Consider the following 25,178-nt stretch of genomic DNA (forward strand, 5'->3'; position numbering starts at 1 on the left):
AACCCTCTCTCGGGGAGATGTAAACAACATTTAATTATTTATTTCCTTTCAAATTCACGGGGAAGGTGGCCATGGAGACACACACACACACACACACACACACACACACACACACAGACATTACAGCAGATTCACGTGTGTTGTTAAGGCAAGCCAAGGAAGGCTGTCAGTCCGCCTGCGACGCACATTTCCCTCCCCAACAATCCGCTCATGTCTCGGTGTGTGTTTGTGTTTGTGTGGGAGGAGGTGTGGTGTGGGGACAGGCACACTTACGGGAGAGTCGAAGGAAAAGGCACACTCGCTCTTGAAAACCCTGTCTCCTGTCCTGGGGACTCTGATGGTGGGCATGTACGGGACCAGCAGCTCTCCTAGGTCTGCAGCCATCTTCGCATTCCTGCTTCTCGCACCACAGTGCCGCGGAGCCACCGGAGCAGCGCTGTCAGAGGAGAGGATGCTATTTTTAAAGCACCCCGTCTCTACATTCCTCCGGCCAGGGGGATGTGACGCTGAAAAACATATAAATAAAATGACAGAGGGGTGGAGGCTAGCTGCTACACAGGCGGTGGAGCTAAGGGCACGAAGGCTAACATCGTTCTTTTGTTGTTGTTGTTTCTTTTCTTGTAAAAAAAAAAAAAAAAGCTTTGACCTGCGCAGATATTACATTGCTTCTGTGGTGACGCCGCTCTGAACACAGGGATATTTTACCAGAAGGGCCCCTCCCACCTCAGAGGATGATTCATAAAGCCACCCACACATACTACAACAAGCCCCCCCAGGATTCAGGGAAAGCGTGTTTATGATATTTAATAGCTCCTGGATGCAGTATCTTACATACATCAAAAGATTGCATCATTCTGTGTTAATCTGCAGCAGCTTGTGTTATGTGGTAAACAGTCAAAAAAAAAAAAAAGGGATGGGGGTCATTGTGTATTTAATTTTACATTTGAGTAGGATATTGCGTTTATATTAACTGGTGGAAGTCGCAGAAAAAAGACACAGCGAGTAGCCACATTTAATAACCCCCCATCTCTCCCATCTGCCAAAAGGGTCTTCGTCCATCAGGCAGCAATCATCTTGTCTGCACAGCTCTGCCACCAGGTGGACGCGCTCCTTAACTGCATTCATCATCTGTGATCAAGAGACATCAGCCTTTCATGACTGTATGTGCGTAATTGTCAAAGCTAGGGACAGTGTGAGGAGATTCCCATCAACCAGTGTTTCCCAAGAATCTGTCTGTCTGTCTGTCTCTCTCTCACACACACACACACACACACACACACACACACACACACACACACAGAGACACAGTGCCCATAGCCTTTAAGCTCCCCCACGGTCTGACAAACACTCCCACACACACTCTCAACAACAGAACCACCTTCCCTCTCGCTGGATTCTGCTCTGTGATTGGACTGTCACTGTCCAATGAGATTCAGGTGTGAAAACAGCCTCTAACTTCAGTGTCAGGGTGGGAACTTTTTTTTTTTTTTTTAAACAAATGAAAATCTCTTCTACACATGCAAAAATTGTTTCACATGCACAAACTTGAATTTCCCATGCAGTTTTATTCTAAAGGTTTACAAAGGTTGATTATATTATATAATTAAATTATTTATATCTAAATTATTTGTGAATATCATATTGCAAGTATCCAGAGCCTCTACCGTCTTCTGAATTGCCAATCACTTAGTTTAATCTAATTAATCTTGTTTTTTAGTTGTATATAACTGTAAATGATTACATTTTGTGAAAATAATCAATTTTGATCATGTAAATAACTGTTGATTGACAGGATCATGGACTTTGTTCTGCTTTGTTTTCAGCAGTGGCTTCCTCCATGGATGACAACTGTGTAATCCACCTCTCTGCAGGTGCGTCTTACTTACTTTTCTTTGCAATAAAATAATGTGTTTTTTTTTTCTCCAGACAATTCACCCCCATGTGGTGCCATTGTTGCCCACATTAAGTCTCAGAGTGATTCAATGGGCTAAGTACCACTTTAATTGTCAAATAATTACACCTGTTTGAGTGGGACTCCTCCAGTGATCAATTATCCTTAACCAGCACCAAAAAAACCCATTGAGTGTTATTTTGTAAATTTCAGGGGGATATTCTCATTTCTGCAAGATGGCCTTTTACCATTTTGATGAGAAAATAATATTTTCCTGTATTTTCCTGTAAGTAATTACATGTATCATCAGTAACTGATAAATAAAGAATTGCAGGAACATTACACCATATGAAATATATCTTTTTTGTTAAGAGAAATCATTTAATTGATTAGGTATCATAGAGGGTGTACTCATTTATGCTGTTTACTTTACATGGCTTTGTGCTACAGGTGGAAACAGGAGTAACCAAGAAGCCTGTGTATATTCTCATTTGTCCAGGTCATAGTATCCTAAAGGAGTTTTTTAATATACCTAGTCCAGTTGTTTTCGATTTAAAAAACTCCTTTAGGAGCAACCAAGAACTTACCCAGGGAAAATATGCAGACTCCACACAGAAGGGGCCCAAGACCTTCTTGGTGTAAGGCAACATGCTGTATGCTGAGCCACTGTGCCGCTCCCCAATGTGACGTAAGCTAAATAAAACTTAAATAACTGTATCGACACAGAGTGAACGCATTTTTTCAGCTTGGACCCAGTAAAGACATTGTAAGACCAAATATCAGAGTACATACAGATACTTTATTTACGCAAGGGGGGAAAATGTACAAACGGTGAGATTCATCGGCATGATGTACTGATGGCAGCCACATCTGGATTAGTTGTCAGGTGTTGACTTGGGGCTGTTGTCAATTAGCTCCTTGTTGAGGGTCTCAACCTGGAACCAGGGGCCATCTCCCTTGTTTCTCATGTGTCGACGCACCTCCAGCTGTGTCATTCTGTGGACAACAAAAAACAGTCAGTGAATCCTTGAAGCCATGTGTTGTGGATCCCAGAGCAGTGCTTCAACACCTTCACTCACTTTTCACAAAGCCAGGAGAAAAATCAAAGCTTCCTTTTTGTTTGCACGCTGAATCTCATTAACATCCTTGTGTGATTAAACTTGACTTAAGACTTAGTGCCTTTATGTCAATCCCGCTTTGTGTTCAGGTGTTTATAGACAGGATTTGAGCATTTCCTTTAACCATTATGCTTAGTGCATGTTTCACAGAGTTACAGTCCCACCTTTGGACCAACGAAAACATCAAAGATGGTGCCACACTTACATGATGAACACGTCCATCCAGAGCTGGTTGAATGAAAAGGAACAGAATCTAGTTGCTGATTATTTGTGATTTTATTTTATCATGTTGGAAGTTACAGATCGCTGAATCATTTTTCAATCTGCAGCTCTACACTCAATGTAGCCCCTGTTGCCATTGCGGTGAAATACAACAGAAAGAGCCGACCAACTACTCTTTTTATTCATAAATATATATGTATGTAATATGTTTGATGTGTAACATGTCATTTGTTAACAGTAATGCATCATAACACAAATATCTTATGATTTATAACAAGAAGCAAAGAATCACAGCCTTATGACTGGACAAATGGCTACTGCAGCCATTCAACCAGATAAAACTTTGTGAGATATCTGCTAACATTTGTTAACATAAAACCTGTTGAATAGATGTCTGGACAGTATAATAATACAATGGTGCAGTAATGCTGCATTATGTAACTCTGTTACATAATTGGTTGTTGTGTTATTTTATTTTTTCCTCACTGAGGAAATATGTGTTCTCTTGTTGCTCAAAATAAATTTGATACATATGTATGTGTGTGTGTGTGTATGTATGTGTGTGTGTGTGTGTGTGTGTGTGTGTGTGTCACTACTGAAGTTTCATAAGAGTTAGAAATGTCTTTGTCACTGCAGCGCAACTGCCCTCTGGGCTTCACACATGGCAGGATGACAACATGCCACCAAGGTAATAACACTCACCTCATGTCTGCCTTCTCTTTCTCTATTTGGATTGCTGCCATCATCTTTTCATAGTCCTTCACTGGGGAATCGTAGAAGTTTCGTGCAATCCATCTGGTGATGGGATGCTGCAATCACAGGGAAAACAACATAAAAGACAAAAGTATTTGTAATAACTGCAAAGGTATTTGATGCAAACAAAGTACAGGATTATCAACAATTTCAGTATTTCAGTGCAATATTATTGTGATTACAGGGCTGACTAAGGCCATTAGTAGTTTTAAGGGTATTTTTTTTATCATAAATGATCAGTCATAACTACTTAATTCTTATAATCACGGTTACATCTCTTTGATATACTCACAACCATACTGCTAAGTTTTAAGAGATCCTTTTCTATGACTATATCTATATTTTAAAAAATAAAAATAAAATAAATAACAGCAGACTGGGTAGGCACAATATAACACTTTAAATATATGGGGTCTAAAAATTGCAGACAGCAGTCACATAAAATATCACTGCTGTTTTTAAGGCTGGTATTGCAAAGGCATTCTGATGGTAAGGATAATTATGGTGTGAGCTAGCTATTCTTCCCTGAAACAGGGTACAGAGCAGTGACTCAGAAAACCCTCTGAAAGAGAATGACAGAAAAAGACACACACCTTGTAGTGCTCCCAGTGCTCAGGTTCGTAGCCCTCAGGAATTTCAGCCAGCTCTGCCTCACCTTCACAACACAATCATACTCAAGTTCAACGCCAAATATTGATAATATTTCAACTCATCCAAATAAAGTACTAAAAAACAAAAATGTACTTTTAAGAAATATGCTTACTTACCGATGAAGACATTCACAGTTGTGACAATGACAGCCACAGGAATGCCAGTCAGCAGGATGTAATATTGCTGAGAAAAAATAAGAAAAATATTAAATGTTAAACTCTGCAATTGTTTTGCAATGTCTAAGTATGAAGGTCTAACCAAACCAACTTATCAGGAATAACTGTTGCTTGATGCTATTGTTTCTTTCTACATGTAATGTACATAGTCAAAGTGTGTAAACTTGTTCTATTGCTGAGCTCAATGCAACTCCTGCAATGCAACCCCTTAATTTGCAATGATCATGACTAATAAATTAGATGGTGTTCCACCACTCACCAATAAGCGCAGAAACCTCCTGTCATAGTAGTCAGAGGGTTTGATGATAAACATTTTCTTTCCATGACCCCAACGGACGACAGCTGAAAAAAAAGACAGGGGATGCTGTGATGACCAGGTACTTATCATGCAAATTTTGGTGATACACTGACATGCTGATATAACATGAGACTAGACAACATGGGGCTCTGGTTGTTGATGTAATGTCATTCAGATTGAATGTTCCCTGATTTCAGAGGTAAATGTCAGTGTTCTGAACTTATATGGCTGTAGTATCAATGCCTCATATTCACAATACTGTTGATCATCCGTCAGATTCTTCTTGTTAATGAATTAGGGATGGGCAAAATTATTATTAGAATTATTATTGCAACTTTATCTTGATATCAGTATGTTGCAATATTTACAAATTTTTTGGGAATCATGTGGTAAGATGTTTAATGTGCATCCTATTCAGTCAATTTTTCTTTAAACGTTTACCTGAAGTAAAATCCTACAACACATATACACCTTTCCTCACGTGTTTTAGTTTTCGACTTGCTACAGAAGTTGGTAGATATTAAATATATTAATTTGAACAGAAAAAACAGTGTTTTGAGTAAAAACTTTAACATAGTAATATTACTGAGATGACAATTTATCATTCAAACGCTGAAAAAATCAACAAACGTGTCAGTTTAATACCAATGATATGAAGACTGAACAGCTATCTGTAACTATTAAGTTATTGTTTTTGACTTTTTGTTGACAGCAGAGCAAATGTTACCAGCTAGCTCATGTTAGCAAGCTAACAAACCCCGGCGCAAGGTCATATGAAGAGACGGACACGTTTGGGGTCAAACTGGTCACTTTTTAAACAACCATAGTGTCTCTTACCTTTATCTGTCCGTGGGATTGCTCGAGTGAGTAAATTTGCCGCAGTACTTCCAGATTTAAGAGGACTCAGTCTGGCTGCAAATGCAGCAGCAGACCTGAGTACACTCATACCCACCATCGTTACTGTGGGAGAACAGTGCAAACACACGGACTGTGATCTGTCAATGACGAAGTGAAGCCGAAACAGCCATCTTTAATGAGGGCAGAGGAGGACGACGCTGAAGTTAGCTTCAGATTCGAGGCGTAAAAGGTCTCGATCAAAAACCACTTTATGTAGATCTGTCGAATGAATCTGGACTTAGAAAAACTGAAGCCTTTATAAACACAGGTTTAAATATGTGAGACCACAGTGTGTCTGCCATTTGAGATAACAAAAAAAAGGTAATTTAACTGCTAAGACCCTTTCACAACAATAAGAGGGTTTTAAAATTCTCAAATTAACCTTTCCATAACTTCCTTAACCTCCGAATCGGAAGCTAACTTCAGTGTCGTCAGATGTTACTTTTTTTTATTCTAGATTAATTGTATGATAACGGTAATGATATGATATATAATAATACAAATGGGCTAATTATTAATCACGTAAAATTAAAAATAAATATCTGTATTTGTTCGGAATAAATATATAAATATATTTAAGAGAAATGCATCTTGGGTATTGTGGGAAGGCTCACGGCAAAGATGGCGGCGTCCTCGGCGGCAGGACGCGTTTTGACTCTTTGCAGACAGTTTCAAAATGTCTGTAGGATATCCTCAACGATAACTGTGCAACACTGTGCTGTTAATGTGACCAAAGGCCAGAATCATGTTTACGGGTAAGAGGCTGTTGCAGTGATTTAAAACAGGACGTTGTTGTGTGTTAATGAAGCGACGGTAAAGTCAACGCGCTGACAGGCTTCATTATAAAATTAATGAAACACGCAGGACTCCTCTTCTCCTCACGTATCTGTTCCAGGTATTGTGAACATTAAAGTCCTTCAGCCTACAGCAGTCCTTCTCATTTAAAGTAGAAATCAGAGGACGCTGAGTTTGTTTAATGAGGCCATTTCATCTCCTGACGTGTGGGGTTTGTCCACTGACATCGTGTCACAGACTTAGCTTATTTACTGTTTCCAGTCACAGAGTGGATATACAATAGAATAGCTGTACAATTATTTACTGAATGTGACAAAACAGGAAGGAACAGCTTGAATCTGAAAGCCCAACAATATATTGTTTTTAAATACTTGCGGGGTAGTTTGTTTTTTTCTGTTTAAGTGTATTATAATCATTCTAATTGTATTATTATCATTATCATAATAATAATTATAATTATTATTATTATTATTATTAGTAGTAGTAGTGGTAGTAGTTGTAGTAGTGTAGTTATAGTATCCCTCCAGATTGTTGTTAGTGTCAGTTATTGCTATTATATTTATAATGATTTATCAATGTATTTATTGCCCATTCCACATATATTTTAAGCTGATAACCTTTGATTGTTTTTAGTTTTGTGATCAACTGGATCTTCCCATTTTCCTATCTACTCTGTGTGTTTATCTATTGATTTGGGAGGGGAGCTGGTGCATACACCTGCCCTTGCAGGGATGAATAAAGTTGTATTGAATTGGATTGAATATAAAAGAAGACTTTGAATTTTTTTGATTTATCTCCAGGGGATTGTCTCCTCTCGTTGCCCTGCCTCAGTGCAGTCCCATCAGCTCTGTGGGTCAGTGTCGAGCTCTGCACACAACCATCAGCAGAAGAGGACTGGAAGAGTTCTTTGACTTCCCTGAGAACTGGGGAGAGACCAACGTGAAGTCTGGTAAAACATTCAAGTATTGTAGCATTCAGAGAGCTCATGTCTCTACTGTGGGTCGTGGGTTTAATGATTGAACACTGTTTGAAAATGTATATCTGCATCTGGATGTGGATCAATTTCAAAATAGACAGAGAGAAACAATTGTGCCAATTTTTTGAGAAATCTTTTGCTGTAGCACAGTTATAGTTGCAGTATAGTCATGATGATGGCTTTTCATACTGTTTCCTTTTGTCTTAACCTTTATAGGAGCACCGTGGACAGCCAAACAACTGAGAACAAAGAGCAACGAGGATTTACACAAACTGTGGTAAGGACTGTGGAAATCAAGCAACTGCTTCAGACTGTATGAATATTTATCTGCTGTCTGTAACGCACTCCTTACATCTCAGGTATGTGCTGTTGAAAGAAAAGAACATGCTGCTGACACTTCAGCAGGAAGCAAAAAGGCAAAGGGTTCAGATGCCGAGTCCAGAAAGAATTAGGAAGGTTGGTACGACCCTCAACTGATCTCCACCGTCACTGTTGAAATAGTGAATTACATTTGATAAGTCAACTGTGGTTCAGCCTTTGACAGAATTAAGTGGGACACAGAGTTTGTCCTTGCAGTATTGTGTGTTCTAGTGGTGGTGAAGTACGAGCCTCAGCTAAGGTAAATCTCTCCGTCTTCCTCTTCTCAGATTGAGCGGTCCATGTTCAGGCTGGAGACGGTGGTGAATGAGAGAGAGACGGCGCTGCGTCTGCTGCAGACAGGACAGGAAAAAGGCAGACCAGGAGCCTGGAGGAGGAACATATTTGGACACGTCTACTGGTGAGGGTCTCTCTGAGTCTCTGTACATATCATGTCACACATACATGGAGAGAAATGTCAGACTCTTAATTAACCTTTTAATTCAATCGGTCAATCAAGGTCTGAGTGGACCTTGACGTTTGTACATCTTGTGAATTCGGATAAGAAAACATACTTTGGCCCAGACTTTTTTTTTTTTTTTTTTGAGTCTGAGAATTATATTGGAAAAATACTGTTTGCAAATGTATGAATCGAGGTCTGATTCATATTCACAAAAACCACTATCATTCAAACCTCGTTTGGATTTTGGCAGAACTACATCAGCGTAGGCCAATCTGATTTTAAGACCTTCAGCAGGTGGTTTATAATCTAAATGTAGTATCTTTTTAAATGGCAAGACTTCAAAAAATGAAATGTGGCTAGTGGAATCATTCACATAAGACTTCTTTTTCTTTTTTTTTACCCCAGGTATCGATTCAAAGAGTATGCAATTCCTTGGTACATGAATAAAAGATACAAACGAAAGAGGTTCTTCACACCCAAGTTTGTCCAGCCACACATAAGGTAAGATACAGTACGGCACAGATTCACATTTAAATACGAGTTGTAGTGTATGGAGAATCCCTGAGTTATGTCACATACAATTTCATGATATATATGATTTTTGTTTTTTTTGTCTTGCAGGCTGCGTATAGAGAAGCACCTTCGAGATAAGGCCAGGAAAGCAAACTTAAAGGAGAACACACAGGCCAAACTAATGGACAAGTTTCCTCGAATGAAAGTTTCCTCATCATGAAATTTCGGTCTCCCATTGTGCAGATATTGAATTTTTGACAGCTGTGATCCTCACATCTGTCCACTCTCCACATTTTAGTTGACAAGTTAATACAGGTCAATTAAAATAACTGCAGGTTCTCTGAAACTGTTCTCTGTGCAGAGTAAAGATTTATTGGTCCAGCTGTTTTTTGATCCTACAAGATAAATTATGCTACTTTACCCTGATGTTGTTGTCACTGTATTCATACTTGTTATTAAAACATACCTCTAATATTGAATTTTTTTTTTCACAATATTTTGTGTCAATAGTAAAGGTTTGGGAATCATGTGACCCCGAATAACCTTTAAAACAACCAATATCAACCATACACCCTGCTTCTGTACAAATATACACACAGTACTGTAAAAGTAAGCTTTTACAATTTTATCACAAACTCACTTAAGAAATCATTTAACAAAAAAGGACTTTATTTTTTTAAAAGACCGTATGTAGCCAATGATGAGCAAAAGTGAAAATTAAATACAGATTTATTTGAGTTGACACTCTCACACTGATAAGCACAGGCACAAACTGACTGGCCTATGATGAGTTTACTACACAGAAAAAAAAGGCTTATTAACAAAAGACATTATTCACCTCAAACTGTAATTATGTTCCTCTAAAAGCACAATGTTTACCATGTCAGTGTTCTGTAGAAACCTTGCACAAAAAATTTTGTGTTTATTATGTTGTGTTTTCCCCAGTGTGATTTGACCTCAGGACCTACAGTACATGCTAATTAAAAAAAACTGACTTTCTGAAGTTGCAAGGTTTCCACAAAACTATCTAAACATAAGGTAACAGACCAACTGTTATGACATAAACAAAGCTTAAATCGATTTCTTCATAGGGACACAGTTTATGTTGTAGAAGTTTATGTCTGATTTCTATAATAAATCCCAGACAGGCATATGGACAAACTCGGTATTAAAAACAAATACAAAACAAGCGATCTTCCATAAGTGTTCCTGAGTCTGGGGTCAGAGGTGAAGGTTTGAGGTGAAGCTTGAGGTGAAGACAGTGACGGGGGAGAAAGGTTTGGTATCAAATTAAGGGCACTTCCTGTCCACACACTGCTTTCCTCCCTCCTCGTACTCCTGTTTGGAGATCCACATCTGCTGGAAGGTTCCCTAGCAGACCGACAAAATATGGTTTTGTTTAAACAAATCTTCATTACAATAAAATTGCTTTCAGAACGAAAATTACAGAGGCAGGAATATAATTGGTTTGTAAATCATGTACATAACTAAAGACAAAGCTGTCAAGAAAAGTGACACAGCTCTCACACATTTTGCCACCACTTTTATCGAATTACATTTAACTGAGGCCAAGTGTAAAACAAAGTGTTTTAAATGTAACTAAACATATAACATCAGAAGAAAATCACAACTTTTCTTTAAGTCTACAAAAAAGCATTTTTTTTCTCACTGAAAACAGGAATCTATGTCATTTTCTACAAAGATAAAATAGAAAATTTCCCATTAAATCTTGGGGTATGAATGCCAGACGCTCCTGTCCAGGCACCTTTTCCCATGTTAGAAATATTAGCCAGTGGTAGCCTGATGGTCTAAGAGCCAAGTCACCAGCTCTGGAGTTAAATCCCATCAGTGTGTGAGAAAAAGTTTCCTTTCTTTCAACAGCTACTGTCATAAAAAATTTAAATGTTGATACATTCTTATAATACGGTTTAAAGTGCTATGTGTCCTTACGAGTGACGCCAGGATGGAGCCTCCTATCCAGGCGCTGAACCGGCGCTCCACTGTAGTGTTGTTCGCTATCAGCTTCAGCCTCATGCTCTGCAATCCACAGACAAACACGTTCAACTCTGGCAGGACATAATGTTCACTGACATCTTTGATGGTCAGATTACATAATTACTCATAAATGAATTTCCCACAGAACTGCAGTGTCCCTTTTAAGAGGATACGATGATAAAACAGGACAGCATTTTAAATTATTTTGAATTATATTAATTAAAAATTAAGATAATAATATTAATCAGAATATATTGAGAAGTAGTGGTATTAACTCACCGGAGGGGTTTTCTGGGAGAGTTCTCTGTTCAGTCGGTCGGTGAAGCCCTGAATGAGCGTGTTTCCTCCAGTCACCACCACACTGCCATACAAACCCTAAAACACAGCAAATGAGAGTTTGTTTTTAAATCAGTGCTGAAATTTCCAAATTGAAAAGTAAATATGAAGCGCAACACACTGACACATTGACTGGCTCTCTTCAGGCTATGAAACACCCTCTGATATCCTAACATCGTCAAACTGACAAATGCATGCACTCCTGGAGTCATAAGATTACCAAAAGTTGACATTTTACATTTTGGGGTTACCCACTTTGCCTCTATAAGCCCTGTGTACAAACACCTTATATAGTGATTTGTTGTCAACACTCCCCAAAGAAGGCATGTTACATTCAGCTACTAGCTAAAACAAAGAGATGAAAATCTAAAAGAACAATAAACACATTTTAGCCACCATAAAAATGAAAACATCTTAATATTCACCGGCCGAATGTCGATGTCACACATTCCCACGCTGGTCGTCACCACATGGCCAACTCCTAACATGGTGTTTCCAGACAGGCCCTGAAGTGATGAGAACAAACAGAAAAAATAAAGTAAACCCTATAAACAACTGATTCATAAACCATTAGAAAACCACACATTCATCAACTTTTCATAACACCGTATTCATTTGGAGCGATATTCAGTGATGGTTAGACATTATGGTTGTGGCTGCTCTGTTAGCTCCACTATTAAACAAACTCGGGCTAATGGAGCGGGGTGGGCGAGTACATACCTTGGCATTGGAGGGGTCAAACAACCCCTCAGGGATCTTCAGTCTCTCTGCCCCAAAGTCACAGTTGTAGCCGTTGGGCAGCTCATAGTGCACTGTGGGCATCTGTGCAGCCACCCTGTTACAAGAGAGGGAAGGTTACCTGTGAGTCAGTTCTTTTAGGGTTAACCTAACCTTTAAACGTTTCATAAGATTATTGCTTTTTAGCATGAAAGCTACAGAAGTTGAGAGTGGTATTGTACATGAAGCTGGGCATTCCTGCAAAACAAACCATGACTCTGATAAAACACCCACACGTTTATGTTTATGTTTAAATGAACTTCATGCTCCCTTATCTTCTGCACAGACTGACAACCATGTGAACAAGTATTGTTGTGTGGGAAACTATGGCTCCAATACCTTCACATTTTGGGACTGCAAACTGCACCAGTTCTTTCATTGTGCCGAAAAAGGCTAGACTTACCGGGCAACTATCAAACAAAGGTAGAAACATCTATGTAATGGAAACATTCCTATTAAATTGCAAATAACTCTCTTACTGTTCATCATATGGAGAGTCTGACACCTGCAGCACAGATGCCTGGAAGTCCTGGATCACACACTGCAAATGGTACGACAAACTAGTTGACACACATTCATCAAAATAAAATATGTACCAACAAAAAGAACTCACTTGCTACCGCAAGCTTAACACTAATCAGTTGATGATATGGAATGCAGTCATAGAAGAGTTCAGTGCTTACATTACACATGTAGTTGTGCCATGAGCGGGTGACTTGAGGTAGTTTCTCCTTTTTCTTCCAGCTGGCTTGGGCTCCCTCCCGCACTCCGTCCTGTAATGGTAAAACACACTGTGGTTGACACCGGCTGTTCTGAAGGATAATGACATTAAAGCCTGATGCAGATTGTGTAGATACTTTTATTTCAGATTTTATTTGCTGTATGATTCTCTAATTGTATTTATTTCATCAGCCAGATATCTAATTTTCTGGCAATAAAATAAAAACAGGGAATGCAACGAAAAGTTGCCTGACACCATCTACACCTGTCCTGCATACGAAATACGTTGAAATTAACACTAACATTTATTTGCAGCTATTGTTTGTCAAAGGTCTGCAAATAATTGACATAATTACTTTTAAAATTGAGTGTGATGTGGCAAATATTACTAATTATCAGCTTCCCACCAAAAAAAAAATATAATTCCACCTCTATACACTGAAATGGGGATTTCAGCAGATCTCACCTTCGATGCAATCATATAAGGAGGGATTATTTCAACATTTAACTCTTGGAACAGCTCCCTACACTGCATGCTCATGAAGTCTCCGGCCAGGGGCGACTTGACGATGCCTGTCAGAGAGAATGAATAACATCATGACTCAGACTCAAAGGAACACAGTAAATCTCTATCATGTTTACTTATAATACAGTAACTTGACACCCTGTTTGAACTTGCTAAGCTTGATGCATCACAATGACCATAATAATGCCTTTAATGACTCGCAGTTCTTCAGATTAGCAAACTCCTAAATCACTCCCCTCTTTTTGTTTCGTTGCAGCTCTAACTCACAGAGCTTTGTATAAGAAAGCATTATACTGCTGCTCTACATCCTGGCCGCTTTACAAAAAGCCCACTTGTCCAATAATGGTAATAGGAGCTTGTAAAAACTGAAGATTTCTAGTCATAGCTGGCTTGATAATGCTCACTCAAACCAGCAGGGGGCAACATAAACACTAGGTAAGAGGCACCTGCATCAATGGAGGATGCAAGACTATTCATCCTCTTTAAGTGTTGTATTCCCTCCCTTATTTACGTATATTATATTAAAACCTGTAAGTAGACCAGAACTTATTCACCAACGCATGATTTATCTTCATGTTTTACCTTGCTGCAGGACGTAGCCATCATGTACTGGAATGGCTGTGGTGTGTGTGGCTCCGCTGTCCAGGACCAAGCCTGTAGACCGCCCATTTGCAAAGCTGCGAAACTCAGAGTAAAGGAAATGTAATATGGTTCAACATGCAACAGATCCAGTATTAGTTCAACAAACTCATATCATTGTTTTCTGGATGACGTGAGACAGTGAAGGATACGCAGACAGCACAGCTGATTTGCAGAGGAAGAAGGCAGGAATGTTGTAATGCTCAAACATCAGCTCTGTTAATTTCTCTCGTTTCGCTCTTGTGTTCCACTGCAGACACAGAACAGAAGTTAAGCCACTCACAAAATATCACTGTCAGCACAACATAAATGAATACATTTCTCGAAATGGGGGAAATGGGGCGAGTGGACTTTCTAATCCTCCTCTCGCCACACAAAGATCACCAGCTACTGTTAGTATTTAACTAAAAGAGAATCAGACTTTAAATACTAACCTTTAGACAATCTGATATTCAAATTAAAACCTTTGTACAATGAACAATAGCTAACTCACTGATGCTTCTGACATGAGCACTGGATGCAGACTGGGTTCAGACTTGAAGTGCATCTTGTAGGTGTGATCCAAAATGGCCTGGAAACTGTCCCAGTCTTCAACTGTAAACAGAGCAGAAACAACTGTGAAATTACTGCTCAGTTGTTTTTTTAATGACCAAAACAGAGGAGAGAACAAACATGAGATACCCAGAGTTCGTCAGATTCCACGTGTAGTTTTGGTAACCGGCGATAACACCTACATAAAATATTCTTCCAGGGCTGCAGCCACAGATTATCTTTATTATTGATTAATCTGCTAATAATTAATGATTCTGACGATCATTAATCATTTCTTCTATAACATGTCAGAAAATAGTGAAAAACGTTTATTATAATTTCATATAGTTCAAGGAGACATATTCAAATGGCTTGTTTTAAAGCAGCAAGAAGATGGAATCAGTGAATATTTGTCATTTTTGCTAGAAAAATAAGATCAATTATCAAAAATAACTGCCCATTGATTTTCTGTGACTAAATGATCAATGCAGTTCTATTTTCTTCACATGTGGAAAGTTGCTATAATTCCTGTGCACAAATAAGTTAAAAGACACACTGAACCTTGAGCACATAGCAGCTACATACATATTTATTTACTTTATTCGTAGTTAAAGGGCTACAAAAAACTCAGCGTCACAAAAAACGCGTATCTTTCATCATCATCTTCACTGGGTCAGATGGTGGAGAAAATAGAGCGATGATGAGCTTTTACAGATAATAATTTGTGCACCAGGCACCAGTGTTCCAGGTCAGACTCTAAGGGAGCCTGTGGTCCCATGGTGCTGTTCTGCTGCAATTCAGATTGGTGTCACATTAATCTCTAAATAGCCTCACAACCAAACTCCACTGGACCCGATTCTGATGAGCATCATCAGCTAGGTCAGGGCACCGGAGCGCTTGTTGCACATCTGCTGTCGCTGATAGTTCTGAGGTGACAGAAATTAAACACACCTGCAAAATGTAACATTTGTCGCTGTTGCAAATCATCCCTGTGGATGAGCACAAACTAGTGAATATTCAGATTTTTTTTTTTTTGAAAGAAAGAATTATTATCAAAAATAGGTGCAGAATAATTTCCCGTTGATCCATTACTTGATTAATTAATTGATCATTTCAACTCTACACAACAACTTCGAAGACTGATTAATGTAATTTATCAAACAAAAATGCCAAACATTCACCAGTGCCAGTTTCACTAATGTGAGGATTTGTAAATCACGGAAATTATTTGAATTGTGGACTGTTGGACAAACCGTTACGGACATTCTTCAAATTTTTATTTTTTTTTTACCCAAAATTAATAATTGATTAATGGGAAGAAAAGATGTCATCAGTAATGTAAATAACCGCAGCCCTAGTATTGTCAAAGAGAAACACAGACTGATTTAGCTGAGAAAAAAGACAAGAAAATGAAAAACAAATCAGGAAATTTCAGACTGCAATGAATAAATGAGCTTGTTCAAAATAAATTAACTTCAGACTAGAATAGAGTAACTGTTTTTTTTTTTTTTTAGGATGACAGCTCTGCTAAGAGAGAGTCCAACTCTTCAGTACCAAGGACAGCTCTGAACATGTGACCCACATCTGGCAACACATCCACGGTTTAGACAAGTACAAATTAGGAAAGGGGAATATGAACACTCACACTGGCAGCCAGACATGGCACTAAACCCAAGATGGAAAGGGGCTTGCTTTCTATCAAGAGGCCACTAGATGGGAGAGCTCATGATAATGAGTTGCCTTGGTCTTCAAATAATCTCATTAATATTCATGATGAGCAGCAGTCAATTAAGTGTCAGTCAGGGTTGTGATGAGTTCATCTACAAAATCGGTTGTGAGACCTAAACAGTCTAATTATGGATATGGATCAAGCAGAAAAGATTATAAATATTCATAGCTGAGTTTACGTCACAGACCTTGACAAGAAGCAGGGTCATACACTTACTAACAAGCCATGTATGTTCATATTCATTAATAAAATCCAAAAAATATGAACCCTTTCTCAGCACTGCATATAAATAGAAAAAAATAGAAACATCCCAGTCAGTCTATTGTATTTGAGAAAAAACAAGTTCTGTCTGTATGTGATATTTCTGTCCACTCATTATTTAACACAACCGAGGACATGGCAGCAAAGAAATTGTCTTTGGATTTCAATTAGTGATAAAAATGCACATCACTGAACACTCACTCATGCCATTCTTGAGTGGAGACATGACCTCCATGTTCTCTCTGGGTACCCTCAGCTGGTTGGTATCAATGTAGTAGGTGGTGCCACTCTGCTTGCCCTTGTCACCATCCGTCTCCATGGGCGTGCTGCCATCTTCTCGGTCGAGGGTCACACCTATCACCGTGGGGAAGTCCGCCTGAGCCGAGCCAGCACACAATGCAAGTCAGATACATTCTCTCATGCCCTGTTTTACCAATATCAGATTCCTGATATTGATGTATGAGCACAAATTGGACAAAACCTATTACAAGTTCACCCACATCCCAAACTGTGAATAAATAAATTCCCACTTTTGTGAAAGGTGTAGAAATGTGAAGCAATGCTCCTCTGACTTATGAGGACAAAGAATGCAACTGTTTGGAAATACTAAAAAGTACCTGATTTCTATTTTTAAAAAAAACAGAGGGAAACATTAACAATCACAGTCCGACATTTTATCAGAGAAAAGTATAACATTATGTGGTTGAATTGTGTATCAGCTTTTGGAGGAATCATACCACGACGATTACATGTTCAGATCAGCTGGATGGAAGGAGGTGAGGTGAGGAAAGATGGTGAGCTAATACAGTACCCCACATACAACCATACTACAAACAAGGTGCATTGTCTGACTACAACCGATAAATAAAGCAACAAAATAACAAAGAACATTCAGAAAGTGTCTCTTGATCATCTTTGAGATCTATCTACACCTTGATTGGAGCCCACCTATGGTCAATTCAGCTGACTGGACATGATTTGGAAAGACACACAACCATCTATATTAGGTCTCACAGCGGACAATGCAAATCAAAGCAAACACCAAGCCCTGAGGTCAAGGGATGTTTAATACCAATATGCATGGGATTAAACATCGACATGACAATTATTGTGTTGCAAACTTGCCACATCGATACTGAAAAATACTTTTATTAATATTGTGATATTGATTTCAACTGCCACACCTGAAATAACATGATTACCATGACATGGTCTTATAGCTTCTGTGTGCACAAAACTGGGCACTGTCATACAAAGCAGCAGATTAATTCATTTTTAATACTGTGGCATTTGCCTAAAATAATCATTACATAGGCAATGAGAGTAGTCTACAGAGGGCCAATGAGCATCCATCTCTGACACTTGTCTCATCAATTACAAACGATACAGATATTTACACATGCAAGATCTCCACCTAAAGCACAGATACACCAAAACCAAGCATGTACTCTAGAATGATTTGAACTCAATTTATGCCGTCTGTCTCCAGGGTGACAGCCCTCATTTCTTGACATTGCCGTACCCCCAGAGAAGAAGATGAAGATGCTCAGAGGAAGAAAAGACACATAGTTAATCAGGCCATTTGAGTGATCCACTTACCTTGGGACAGTCTTCTCCTGCGTAGCCAGCTCTCACAGAATAAGAGCCGATGTCGAACACCAAAGCTCCCACCTCATCTGCAGAAATGAGAGAAGTGCAATGAATATGATTTAAACTGTGCAATGATCTACAGTATATCAGCATATTATTGTTAACAGTTCTTCAGTTACATCAGTTATATCTGCATTTAGTGTGTTGGCTCATATGCGTCCCATATCAACCAATACCCCCTCGAGAAAGCTCAGTAGTTTGCTTTCTCAATAAATGCATATTTTTAAAGAGTTAAAGTTAGGTCTCTAAAACGACTAATTTATTTCTTGCTGTATACTTTCCATAAGTTCCATAAAGAGTTGGTGCTCAACCAATCCTTTTTTTTCTCAAACTTTCCCCCAACCACCTAAAAATATTTGCATTCCCACCATTAACGCCAACACACAGACCATAAACCTGACACATTTACATCTAAACAACACTAAAAATCTTCATCATGTAAATTTATTAGCAGATACTAGTTATAGAGAACTATACTGTTATTGTGCCAGTATTGTGGCAGCATCTGGTTGTTGAGAGTACTTTTCTAAGTTGGTTATACAAAGTGGATTCACTGAGCATGAAAACACTGTTCCAGAGAAATTAATATATTAAATTAACATATCAGTTGATCAAAATATAATGAATATATTGACACAGTAAAAAAAACATATTGTTAAGCATTGGGAATATTCTGGGGCTACAGATTACTACTTTAAATTCCCTTTATGTAACTAACATATTCCTTGAGCATCTGCAGTAGATAAGTATGTGGTGAAAAGCTGCCACCAACAACCAGATAGCCTAACATTTCAAGAAAGATGCTGTATGAACTAAATGTTTACTGGAGAGACCAGTTCACCACACGGGTCGCTCTGTCAGATCAGACTTTCAGTATCCTCTAAAGCACCACAACCTGAGTACTGTATGTTACAATATAATTCACCTGGTGTGCCACTGCTAAATTTATGACATTAATGTGAATTTTAATGCTAGAGTAGTTATCACTGCCATTTACAACAGAGTGAATTGTATGTATTTAATTGCAGCACATCTACTTAATAGTCCTCTCTTGGGGAAGTTAAAGTTAACAGAAGGTAAAGATGTAGCAAACGTATCGTTAAATATGACGATCCATCTTTAAAAGGTAAATTACTGTATCTCAACTTCTAAGAAAGCTGTATCGGCAAGCCCACTTTCATTCATTTCCTTGCTAACTTAGCTAGCTAGCGGCACGGAGGTTGATTAACATAAGTTTACACAAACTAACCAAGCTCAAGCCACAAGACAACGCACTTAAAGCAACAATAAATTCACATATTCCGAAACGCATAGTGGTGATGCACACAATGCAATTTTAAATAGTTTACTGTGGAGCTAAACGTTGGTACAGCTAGCGTAGCTAGCTAACCACAAAGCTGGCTAAAGCTACAGAACGGGACAACGTGGACAAGAGTTTGGGTTTATTTTAATGATAAGATCTCACTCACCGCCTCCATACACTCCGCCACTCATCCTCTAAATTATCACAGCAGCAACTTTGTCTGTATGAGTGATTACAGCAGAAAAACAGCCGCTGAACGGTTAATCACAACAAAGGCGCTCAGTTAGCATGGATCAGGTTAGCAAAGCAGGCGCCACACTGCGTCGAGGCCGCTGTCCAATCAAGGCGCAGCACAGAGGTAGTACTTCCGTTTGAGCTGTGAGTACACATCGAGTTCTTCCATGCTGAGGAGCGGACGTGGCCCAGTGGAATTGACATCAACGTGAGTTAAAAACTGCTCACAAGAGACAGAAAGTCAATTTAGATCATTTAAAAGCAGACAAGCAAGTAGTGTAAGTGCAAGTTTCACAACTGCACGCTGATGTTAGTGGGTGTAAACTGCAGGACCTTGAGTCACGGTCGTTTAGAAGCTGATCTTGGCGACCATGTCACTTCATGTTGCAAAAAGTTGTTGCACTCACACAATGACATACAGGATGTGGAATTTAACAAATGCAAGTTCAGAATTAGTCTAAAGGTATATATTCACTGACATTGTTGGTGTTAATTGTACTACTTGTCTGTCAGATGTAATGTTCTACAGCCTCGTGGTGGTCCAAAGTTTGATTCATGCGCAAGCGCATATGGTCGAGTAACCTGTAGGCCAAATAGTTAAAAAATGGACCATGGTTATATAACCTTTGAAATGAAAATAAAATTGAAATAAAATGCTAGCAATTCCAAAATTGAGTTAGAGCCAGTTTACGATCTGTAATACATAGTGTTTAACTAGTGGCGTCTGTTTTATTGGGTGTCTGCTATGTTTACAGTACTGTGCAAAAGTTTTATTCACCAAAAGTGAAGATGCTTGCAAAAATATTGCAGTAAACATGTACACTTACACAGTTTTTCAAGGTATTCATTAGGAGGGTTGTTTCAAGCATCTTGGAGAACTTGCCACAGTTCTTCAGTGGATTCAAGCTGTCTCAGTGTCTTCTGTCTCTTCATGTAATCCCAGGCTGACTCCATGATGTTGAGATCAGGTCTCTGTGGGGGCCAGACCATCTGTTGCAGGACTCCATGTTCTTCTAGTCTCTGAAGATAGTTCTTTATGGCTCTGGCTGTGTGTTTGGTGTCATTGTTATGCTGAAGAATGAATTTGGAACTAAAACCTATGCAAACGGCTGTAGATTTTATATAACATTAATATGAGAATCTTATTCTCAAATTCGTATGTTAATTCATTGAGAAGGCATTACATAAAGCTTTTTTTTTATTATCTTATTACCTTTTCGGTATACATTGAATGTTTTTATTTCCTGTAACTTGTTTACTACATCCAGCATTGGACTATAACCAGTACAGACCATTTCTTTATCAGTTAATCAGAATTTTCACAATTGGTCTGTTAAATGTCAGAGTTTAGGGGAAACTACATTTCTCAATGCCCAAGGTGACCTCTTCAAACTGCTTTTTTTGTTTTTGTTTGTTTGACCAATCCAAAACTCAGTTTCTTAATGTAGGAAAACCAAGAAAAACATCAAATATTCTCACGCATTGAGTGATTTATTTTTTATTTTTTAATTTTTTTGTCTTAATAAATTGTGATTAAATGATCATCAAAATAGTTGCAGATTAAACTTGGGTCAATGAACTAATTGATTAATTGACTAATAGTTTCAGTTTTATAGAGAATGTCTTAAAACGCATGTTGCAAGTGCACGCATTCTGAGAGAAGATGTTATAACAAAACACTAACTATTTTTATACTAGCTGTCTCTGGCCAACACCTGTCGACTGCTCTCATTCCTTTTAGCGCATGTGCTCTCTCTCCCGCAGCGGAGTTTTACACAGCTGACGCAACGTTAAAGTTATTTATTAATTTTGAAATTGAAAGGTCATTTTTGACCTTGGAAACAGCTGTTGATACTAGAGTGGAAATGATTAGTTGTGTAATAGTTGATTGACATAATATATATAATACATAATATAATATAATATATTGATAGGATATCATTTTGATTACATTTTAATCATTTTCTGATTCAAATGTGATAATTTGCTGTTTTCCAATATGAAAATAATTGTCAGATGCAGCCTGAGACAAAACAATCTCGTCTGAACCTTGTGCAGAGATTGTTCTGTCAACAGTTATTTATAAATGTTCTCTACACCTTTTAAACTTAAATTCATTTTTAACTTTTTTTAATTTTTAACTTTGTTTACTTCCAGCAGCCATGCAGCGCTGCCTCACTCTGACTCTTGCACGGCACAGCAGGCTCGTCTTGAGAAATAAATTTGCATCTGTCCACTGCCAGCAGTCAGCAGCCATGTCAGGTCTCCTCATCAACCAGCCGAAATACTCCTGGCTGAAAGAGCTTGGCCTGTCTGAGGACAACCCTGGTGTTTACAACGGGAGCTGGGGAGGCAGCGGGGAGGTCATCACGTCTTACTGCCCCGCCAACAATGAGCCGATCGCCAGAGTTACCCAGGCAACTATGGCAGAGTATGAAGAAACTGTCCAGAAGACGAGGGAGGCTTGGAAGATGTGGGCAGATATTCCAGCTCCAAAAAGAGGGGAGATTGTGAGGCAGATAGGTGATGCACTAAGAAAGAAGATCAAAGTCCTCGGGAGCCTGGTGTCCCTAGAAATGGGCAAGATCTATGTTGAGGGAGTGGGCGAGGTTCAGGAATACGTTGATGTCTGTGATTATGCTGTTGGTCTGTCGAGAATGATCGGCGGACCCATCTTGCCTTCAGAAAGACCAGGCCATGCTCTGATCGAACAGTGGAACCCAGTCGGTCTGGTCGGCATCATCACTGCCTTTAACTTCCCTGTGGCTGTGTACGGCTGGAACAATGCCATCGCTCTGACCTGTGGCAACGTCTGCCTCTGGAAAGGAGCTCCAACCACACCTCTCACGAGTGTTGCAGTTACCAAGATTGTGGCTGAGGTGCTGGAGCAGAACAACCTGCCCGGCGCAATCTGCGCCATGACCTGCGGAGGCGCTGATATCGGCACCGCTATGGCGAAGGATGAGCGTGTGGATCTGCTGTCGTTCACTGGCAGCACCCATGTTGGCAAGATGGTGGCCATGATGGTGCAGGAAAGGTTCGGTCGCAAACTGCTGGAGCTCGGCGGAAACAATGCTATCATTGTGTTTGAGGACGCTGACCTAAATCTTGTGGTGCCCTCTGCTGTCTTCGCATCCGTGGGAACCGCTGGCCAGCGCTGCACCACAACCAGGAGGCTGATGCTGCATGAGAGCGTTCACGACACAGTGGTCGAGAGGATCACCAAAGCCTACAAACAAGTCCGCATCGGAGACCCCTGGGATCCCAGCACCCTGTATGGGCCTCTGCACACCAAACAAGCGGTGGATCAGTACCTGGCAGCTATTGAGCAGGCCAAGAAACAGGGCGGCACTCTGGTCTGTGGAGGAAAGGTGATGGACCGTCCTGGAAACTACGTGGAGCCCACCATCATCACAGGGCTGGCTCACGACGCTCCCATCGTCCATACAGAAACCTTCGTCCCCATCCTCTATGTCCTCAAGTTCAAGACAGAAGAGGAGGCATTTGCGTGGAACAACGAGGTCAAGCAGGGTCTGTCCAGCAGCATCTTCACCAAAGATATGGGCCGGGTTTTCCGCTGGCTGGGACCCAAAGGATCCGACTGCGGCATCGTGAATGTCAACATTCCTACCAGCGGAGCTGAGATCGGAGGAGCCTTTGGTGGGGAGAAACACACTGGAGGTGGAAGAGAGTCTGGCAGTGACTCGTGGAAGCAGTATATGAGGCGTTCAACGTGCACAATAAACTACAGCAAGGATCTTCCTCTTGCCCAGGGAATCAAGTTCGAGTGAAGCCTTGAAGTAGTTTAATTAAGCTTCGATGAGCCCAAAAGGACAACACTACATGTTTTCAAGTGTTGCTTAATAATGCAAGACATTTGTTTTTGCATTTTTGAATTCAGAAAGGTCAGTTTAATTTGGACAGAATTTGAAATACTTTTGGATGGGTCTCATTAGTCATGCATCAAATCTATGTATGTGGTTGTGGCTTTAGATACTAATCCTGGATTTGAAGTTTGCAAATAGTTTTATGTTTAAGGTCAAATACTGTTTCCTCAAAGGTTGGGGTGCACTTTTCTACAAGCACTTAGAAACTGGGTTTGAGAGCTAGATGACTGTAGCAGATACTTTATACGGTATAAAAAATTAAAAAAGTGATGTTGACATTATCAACATGTCAAATTAGAATATGACGGTCAATAAAGGTGCAGATTTGCATTGTTTTGATGGTTGATTTTATATAAACAGAAAGACACTTGAGAATGCGAGATACAGTATTTCTGACATGGTAAATAGCATTTCATCACAGACTGCTTGAAAAGGAGTTAAGTGTTAAAACACTGTTGTTTGCATCTTTACTACAGCATTAATATACTGTGCTTTGCATCTAAAGCGCCCTTTAAGAAATGGTCACAATGTGCTTTTCAGACTAACCACAAATAAAAGCTTCTTGTTGATACGTGTACTTGGTCGGCCTTTTCTTTCCCATCTTTATAGTTACAATCAAAAGAAGCAGCAGTTGTTTCTAAAACTATCATCAGTCATGAACATCATATCTGCTGATCCTGTTTTCTCAAGCCTCACTCAAATAACACACGCTGCTGATTTAGGAAAACAAAAGGTAAAATATGCCTTAGAATTAATCATTATTAGTCCTTGGTCCTTAAAATTAATGTCTGATTAAATGTGTGAGATATTTATTTATTATGAGGGCTGTACACCTAACCATGAACATTGTGTTGTCGACATAACTTTTCCGAAGAGTTCAAAAGACACAAAAACGATAAATCTACACAGACCATCAGCGAAAGAGGTAAAAAATGATAAATATACACAGCAAATCTAAAGTATTTCAGTCAATGGACTCCAGTATAAGTGTGAAACTGTTTATGGTGTTACTCACCACATGTTCCTGGAACAATTTTCACAACACTTCCCTGGAACTAAAATAATTCCAAAATAAAGCTGGCAGTACAATTGGTGTTTAAAGATGTCCTTTGTACAGTAATTTCACCCGGCAGACTGGCACAATTCCTAATATTTATACTGTTTCAGATGTAAAGAGTGAGTTCGACATTATCAAAAGTGAAACTAATAATTGCAAACCAACAATTTTTTTCCCTTTAAATATTTTCTTTTCTTGTGGCCTCATTAAAACCCAATGTGTAGTAAGGTTTTAAAGTGGTAACCCTTCCTTTTGCCACAAACAAAACAAAACAAAATATACAAAATATAGATGAAAATCACAATTGTTATTCAACTGAAAGCAGAATTATTTGTTTTTTTGTTATATTTGCATGAACAAATATATACATTTCTTTTGTTAGTTCACAGACAACGAAATCTACTGCCAGTTTTCCTACCTGCC

At 39.2% G+C, this 25,178-nt stretch overlaps 5 protein-coding genes across 11 annotated transcripts in view; 2 read left to right on the forward strand and 3 right to left on the reverse strand.

Annotated features, from left to right (window-relative positions):
- The window catches only part of usp13 (ubiquitin specific peptidase 13), a 33,082-nt gene extending 32,476 nt beyond the window's left edge, over positions 1–606 (reverse strand). For 4 of the 5 annotated variants that reach the window (XM_023400080.2, XM_023400081.2, XM_023400078.2 and 1 more), the window contains exon 1: positions 274–606. In XM_023400080.2, the coding sequence (XP_023255848.1) occupies positions 274–384 (111 nt within the window). In that variant the 5' untranslated portion in view covers positions 385–606. The remainder of the gene's footprint in view (positions 1–273) is intronic. The other variant, XM_023400077.2, reaches the window with a different exon arrangement.
- A 2,064-nt stretch (positions 607–2,670) lies between these two features.
- On the reverse strand, positions 2,671–6,104 carry ndufb5 (NADH:ubiquinone oxidoreductase subunit B5). Its single transcript, XM_023400008.2, has 6 exons — positions 5,947–6,104; positions 5,071–5,153; positions 4,752–4,818; positions 4,578–4,639; positions 3,934–4,040; positions 2,671–2,887 (listed from the first exon to the last, which is right to left on the reverse strand). Exons 1-6 carry the CDS (start codon positions 6,062–6,064, stop codon positions 2,767–2,769), a joined length of 558 nt encoding a protein of 185 aa, XP_023255776.1. The 5' UTR covers positions 6,065–6,104; the 3' UTR covers positions 2,671–2,766.
- A 505-nt stretch (positions 6,105–6,609) lies between these two features.
- On the forward strand, positions 6,610–9,589 carry mrpl47 (mitochondrial ribosomal protein L47). Its single transcript, XM_023399999.2, has 7 exons — positions 6,610–6,761; positions 7,602–7,750; positions 7,994–8,054; positions 8,137–8,233; positions 8,425–8,555; positions 9,003–9,098; positions 9,219–9,589. Exons 1-7 carry the CDS (start codon positions 6,628–6,630, stop codon positions 9,328–9,330), a joined length of 780 nt encoding a protein of 259 aa, XP_023255767.1. The 5' UTR covers positions 6,610–6,627; the 3' UTR covers positions 9,331–9,589.
- A 172-nt stretch (positions 9,590–9,761) lies between these two features.
- On the reverse strand, positions 9,762–19,905 carry actl6a (actin-like 6A). The gene is made up of 14 exons (XM_023399998.2): positions 19,744–19,905; positions 18,224–18,300; positions 16,826–17,000; positions 14,597–14,697; positions 14,256–14,353; positions 14,047–14,141; positions 13,405–13,511; positions 12,902–12,991; positions 12,698–12,759; positions 12,162–12,276; positions 11,867–11,947; positions 11,385–11,480; positions 11,061–11,147; positions 9,762–10,481 (listed from the first exon to the last, which is right to left on the reverse strand). The coding sequence occupies exons 1-14, from the start codon at positions 19,766–19,768 to the stop codon at positions 10,401–10,403; spliced, it is 1,290 nt and encodes a 429-aa protein (XP_023255766.1). The 5' UTR covers positions 19,769–19,905; the 3' UTR covers positions 9,762–10,400.
- Positions 19,906–19,941: 36 nt separating this feature from the next.
- aldh7a1 (aldehyde dehydrogenase 7 family, member A1) lies at positions 19,942–24,269 on the forward strand. Of its 3 annotated transcripts, none has more exons than XM_023399996.2 (2): positions 19,942–20,019; positions 21,969–24,269. In XM_023399996.2, exon 2 carries the CDS (start codon positions 21,974–21,976, stop codon positions 23,600–23,602), a length of 1,629 nt encoding a protein of 542 aa, XP_023255764.1. In that variant the 5' UTR covers positions 19,942–20,019; positions 21,969–21,973; the 3' UTR covers positions 23,603–24,269. The 3 variants fall into 3 exon arrangements, with proteins under 3 accessions (XP_023255764.1, XP_023255765.1, XP_087028382.1); XM_023399997.2 differs by having other exon boundaries at positions 19,943–20,019; positions 21,972–24,269; XM_087172256.1 differs by lacking the exon at positions 19,942–20,019 and adding an exon at positions 20,809–20,827 and having other exon boundaries at positions 21,972–24,269.
- Positions 24,270–25,178: the final 909 nt, after the last annotated feature.

The sequence above is a fragment of the Seriola lalandi genome, unplaced genomic scaffold (genome assembly GCF_002814215.2).
Source record: "Seriola lalandi dorsalis isolate HSWRI2012SDOR001 ecotype SW California unplaced genomic scaffold, Sedor1 jcf7180002052130, whole genome shotgun sequence".
NCBI lineage: Eukaryota > Metazoa > Chordata > Actinopteri > Carangiformes > Carangidae > Seriola > Seriola lalandi.

Bases quoted from the DNA above. Each gene is read 5' to 3' on its own strand.
- ndufb5 (XM_023400008.2), bottom strand. From the start codon at position 6,064: ATGGTGGGTATGAGTGTACTCAGGTCTGCTGCTGCATTTGCAGCCAGA. The intron at 4,819-5,070 runs GTGAGTGGTGGA...ATTTTTTCTCAG, and splicing joins GGAGGTTTCTGCGCTTATTG to CAATATTACATCCTGCTGAC. The intron at 4,640-4,751 runs GTAAGTAAGCAT...TGTGTTGTGAAG, and splicing joins AACTGTGAATGTCTTCATCG to GTGAGGCAGAGCTGGCTGAA.
- mrpl47 (XM_023399999.2), top strand. From the start codon at position 6,628: ATGGCGGCGTCCTCGGCGGCAGGACGCGTTTTGACTCTTTGCAGACAG. The intron at 8,055-8,136 runs GTAAGGACTGTG...CTTACATCTCAG, and splicing joins GAGGATTTACACAAACTGTG to GTATGTGCTGTTGAAAGAAA. The intron at 8,234-8,424 runs GTTGGTACGACC...TCCTCTTCTCAG, and splicing joins GTCCAGAAAGAATTAGGAAG to ATTGAGCGGTCCATGTTCAG.
- actl6a (XM_023399998.2), bottom strand. From the start codon at position 19,768: ATGAGTGGCGGAGTGTATGGAGGCG. The intron at 13,512-14,046 runs GTAAAACATGAA...TCTCTCTGACAG, and splicing joins TGGCTACGTCCTGCAGCAAG to GCATCGTCAAGTCGCCCCTG. The intron at 12,992-13,404 runs GTGAGATCTGCT...TTACCATTACAG, and splicing joins CTTATATGATTGCATCGAAG to GACGGAGTGCGGGAGGGAGC.
- aldh7a1 (XM_023399996.2), top strand. From the start codon at position 21,974: ATGCAGCGCTGCCTCACTCTGACTCTTGCACGGCACAGCAGGCTCGTC.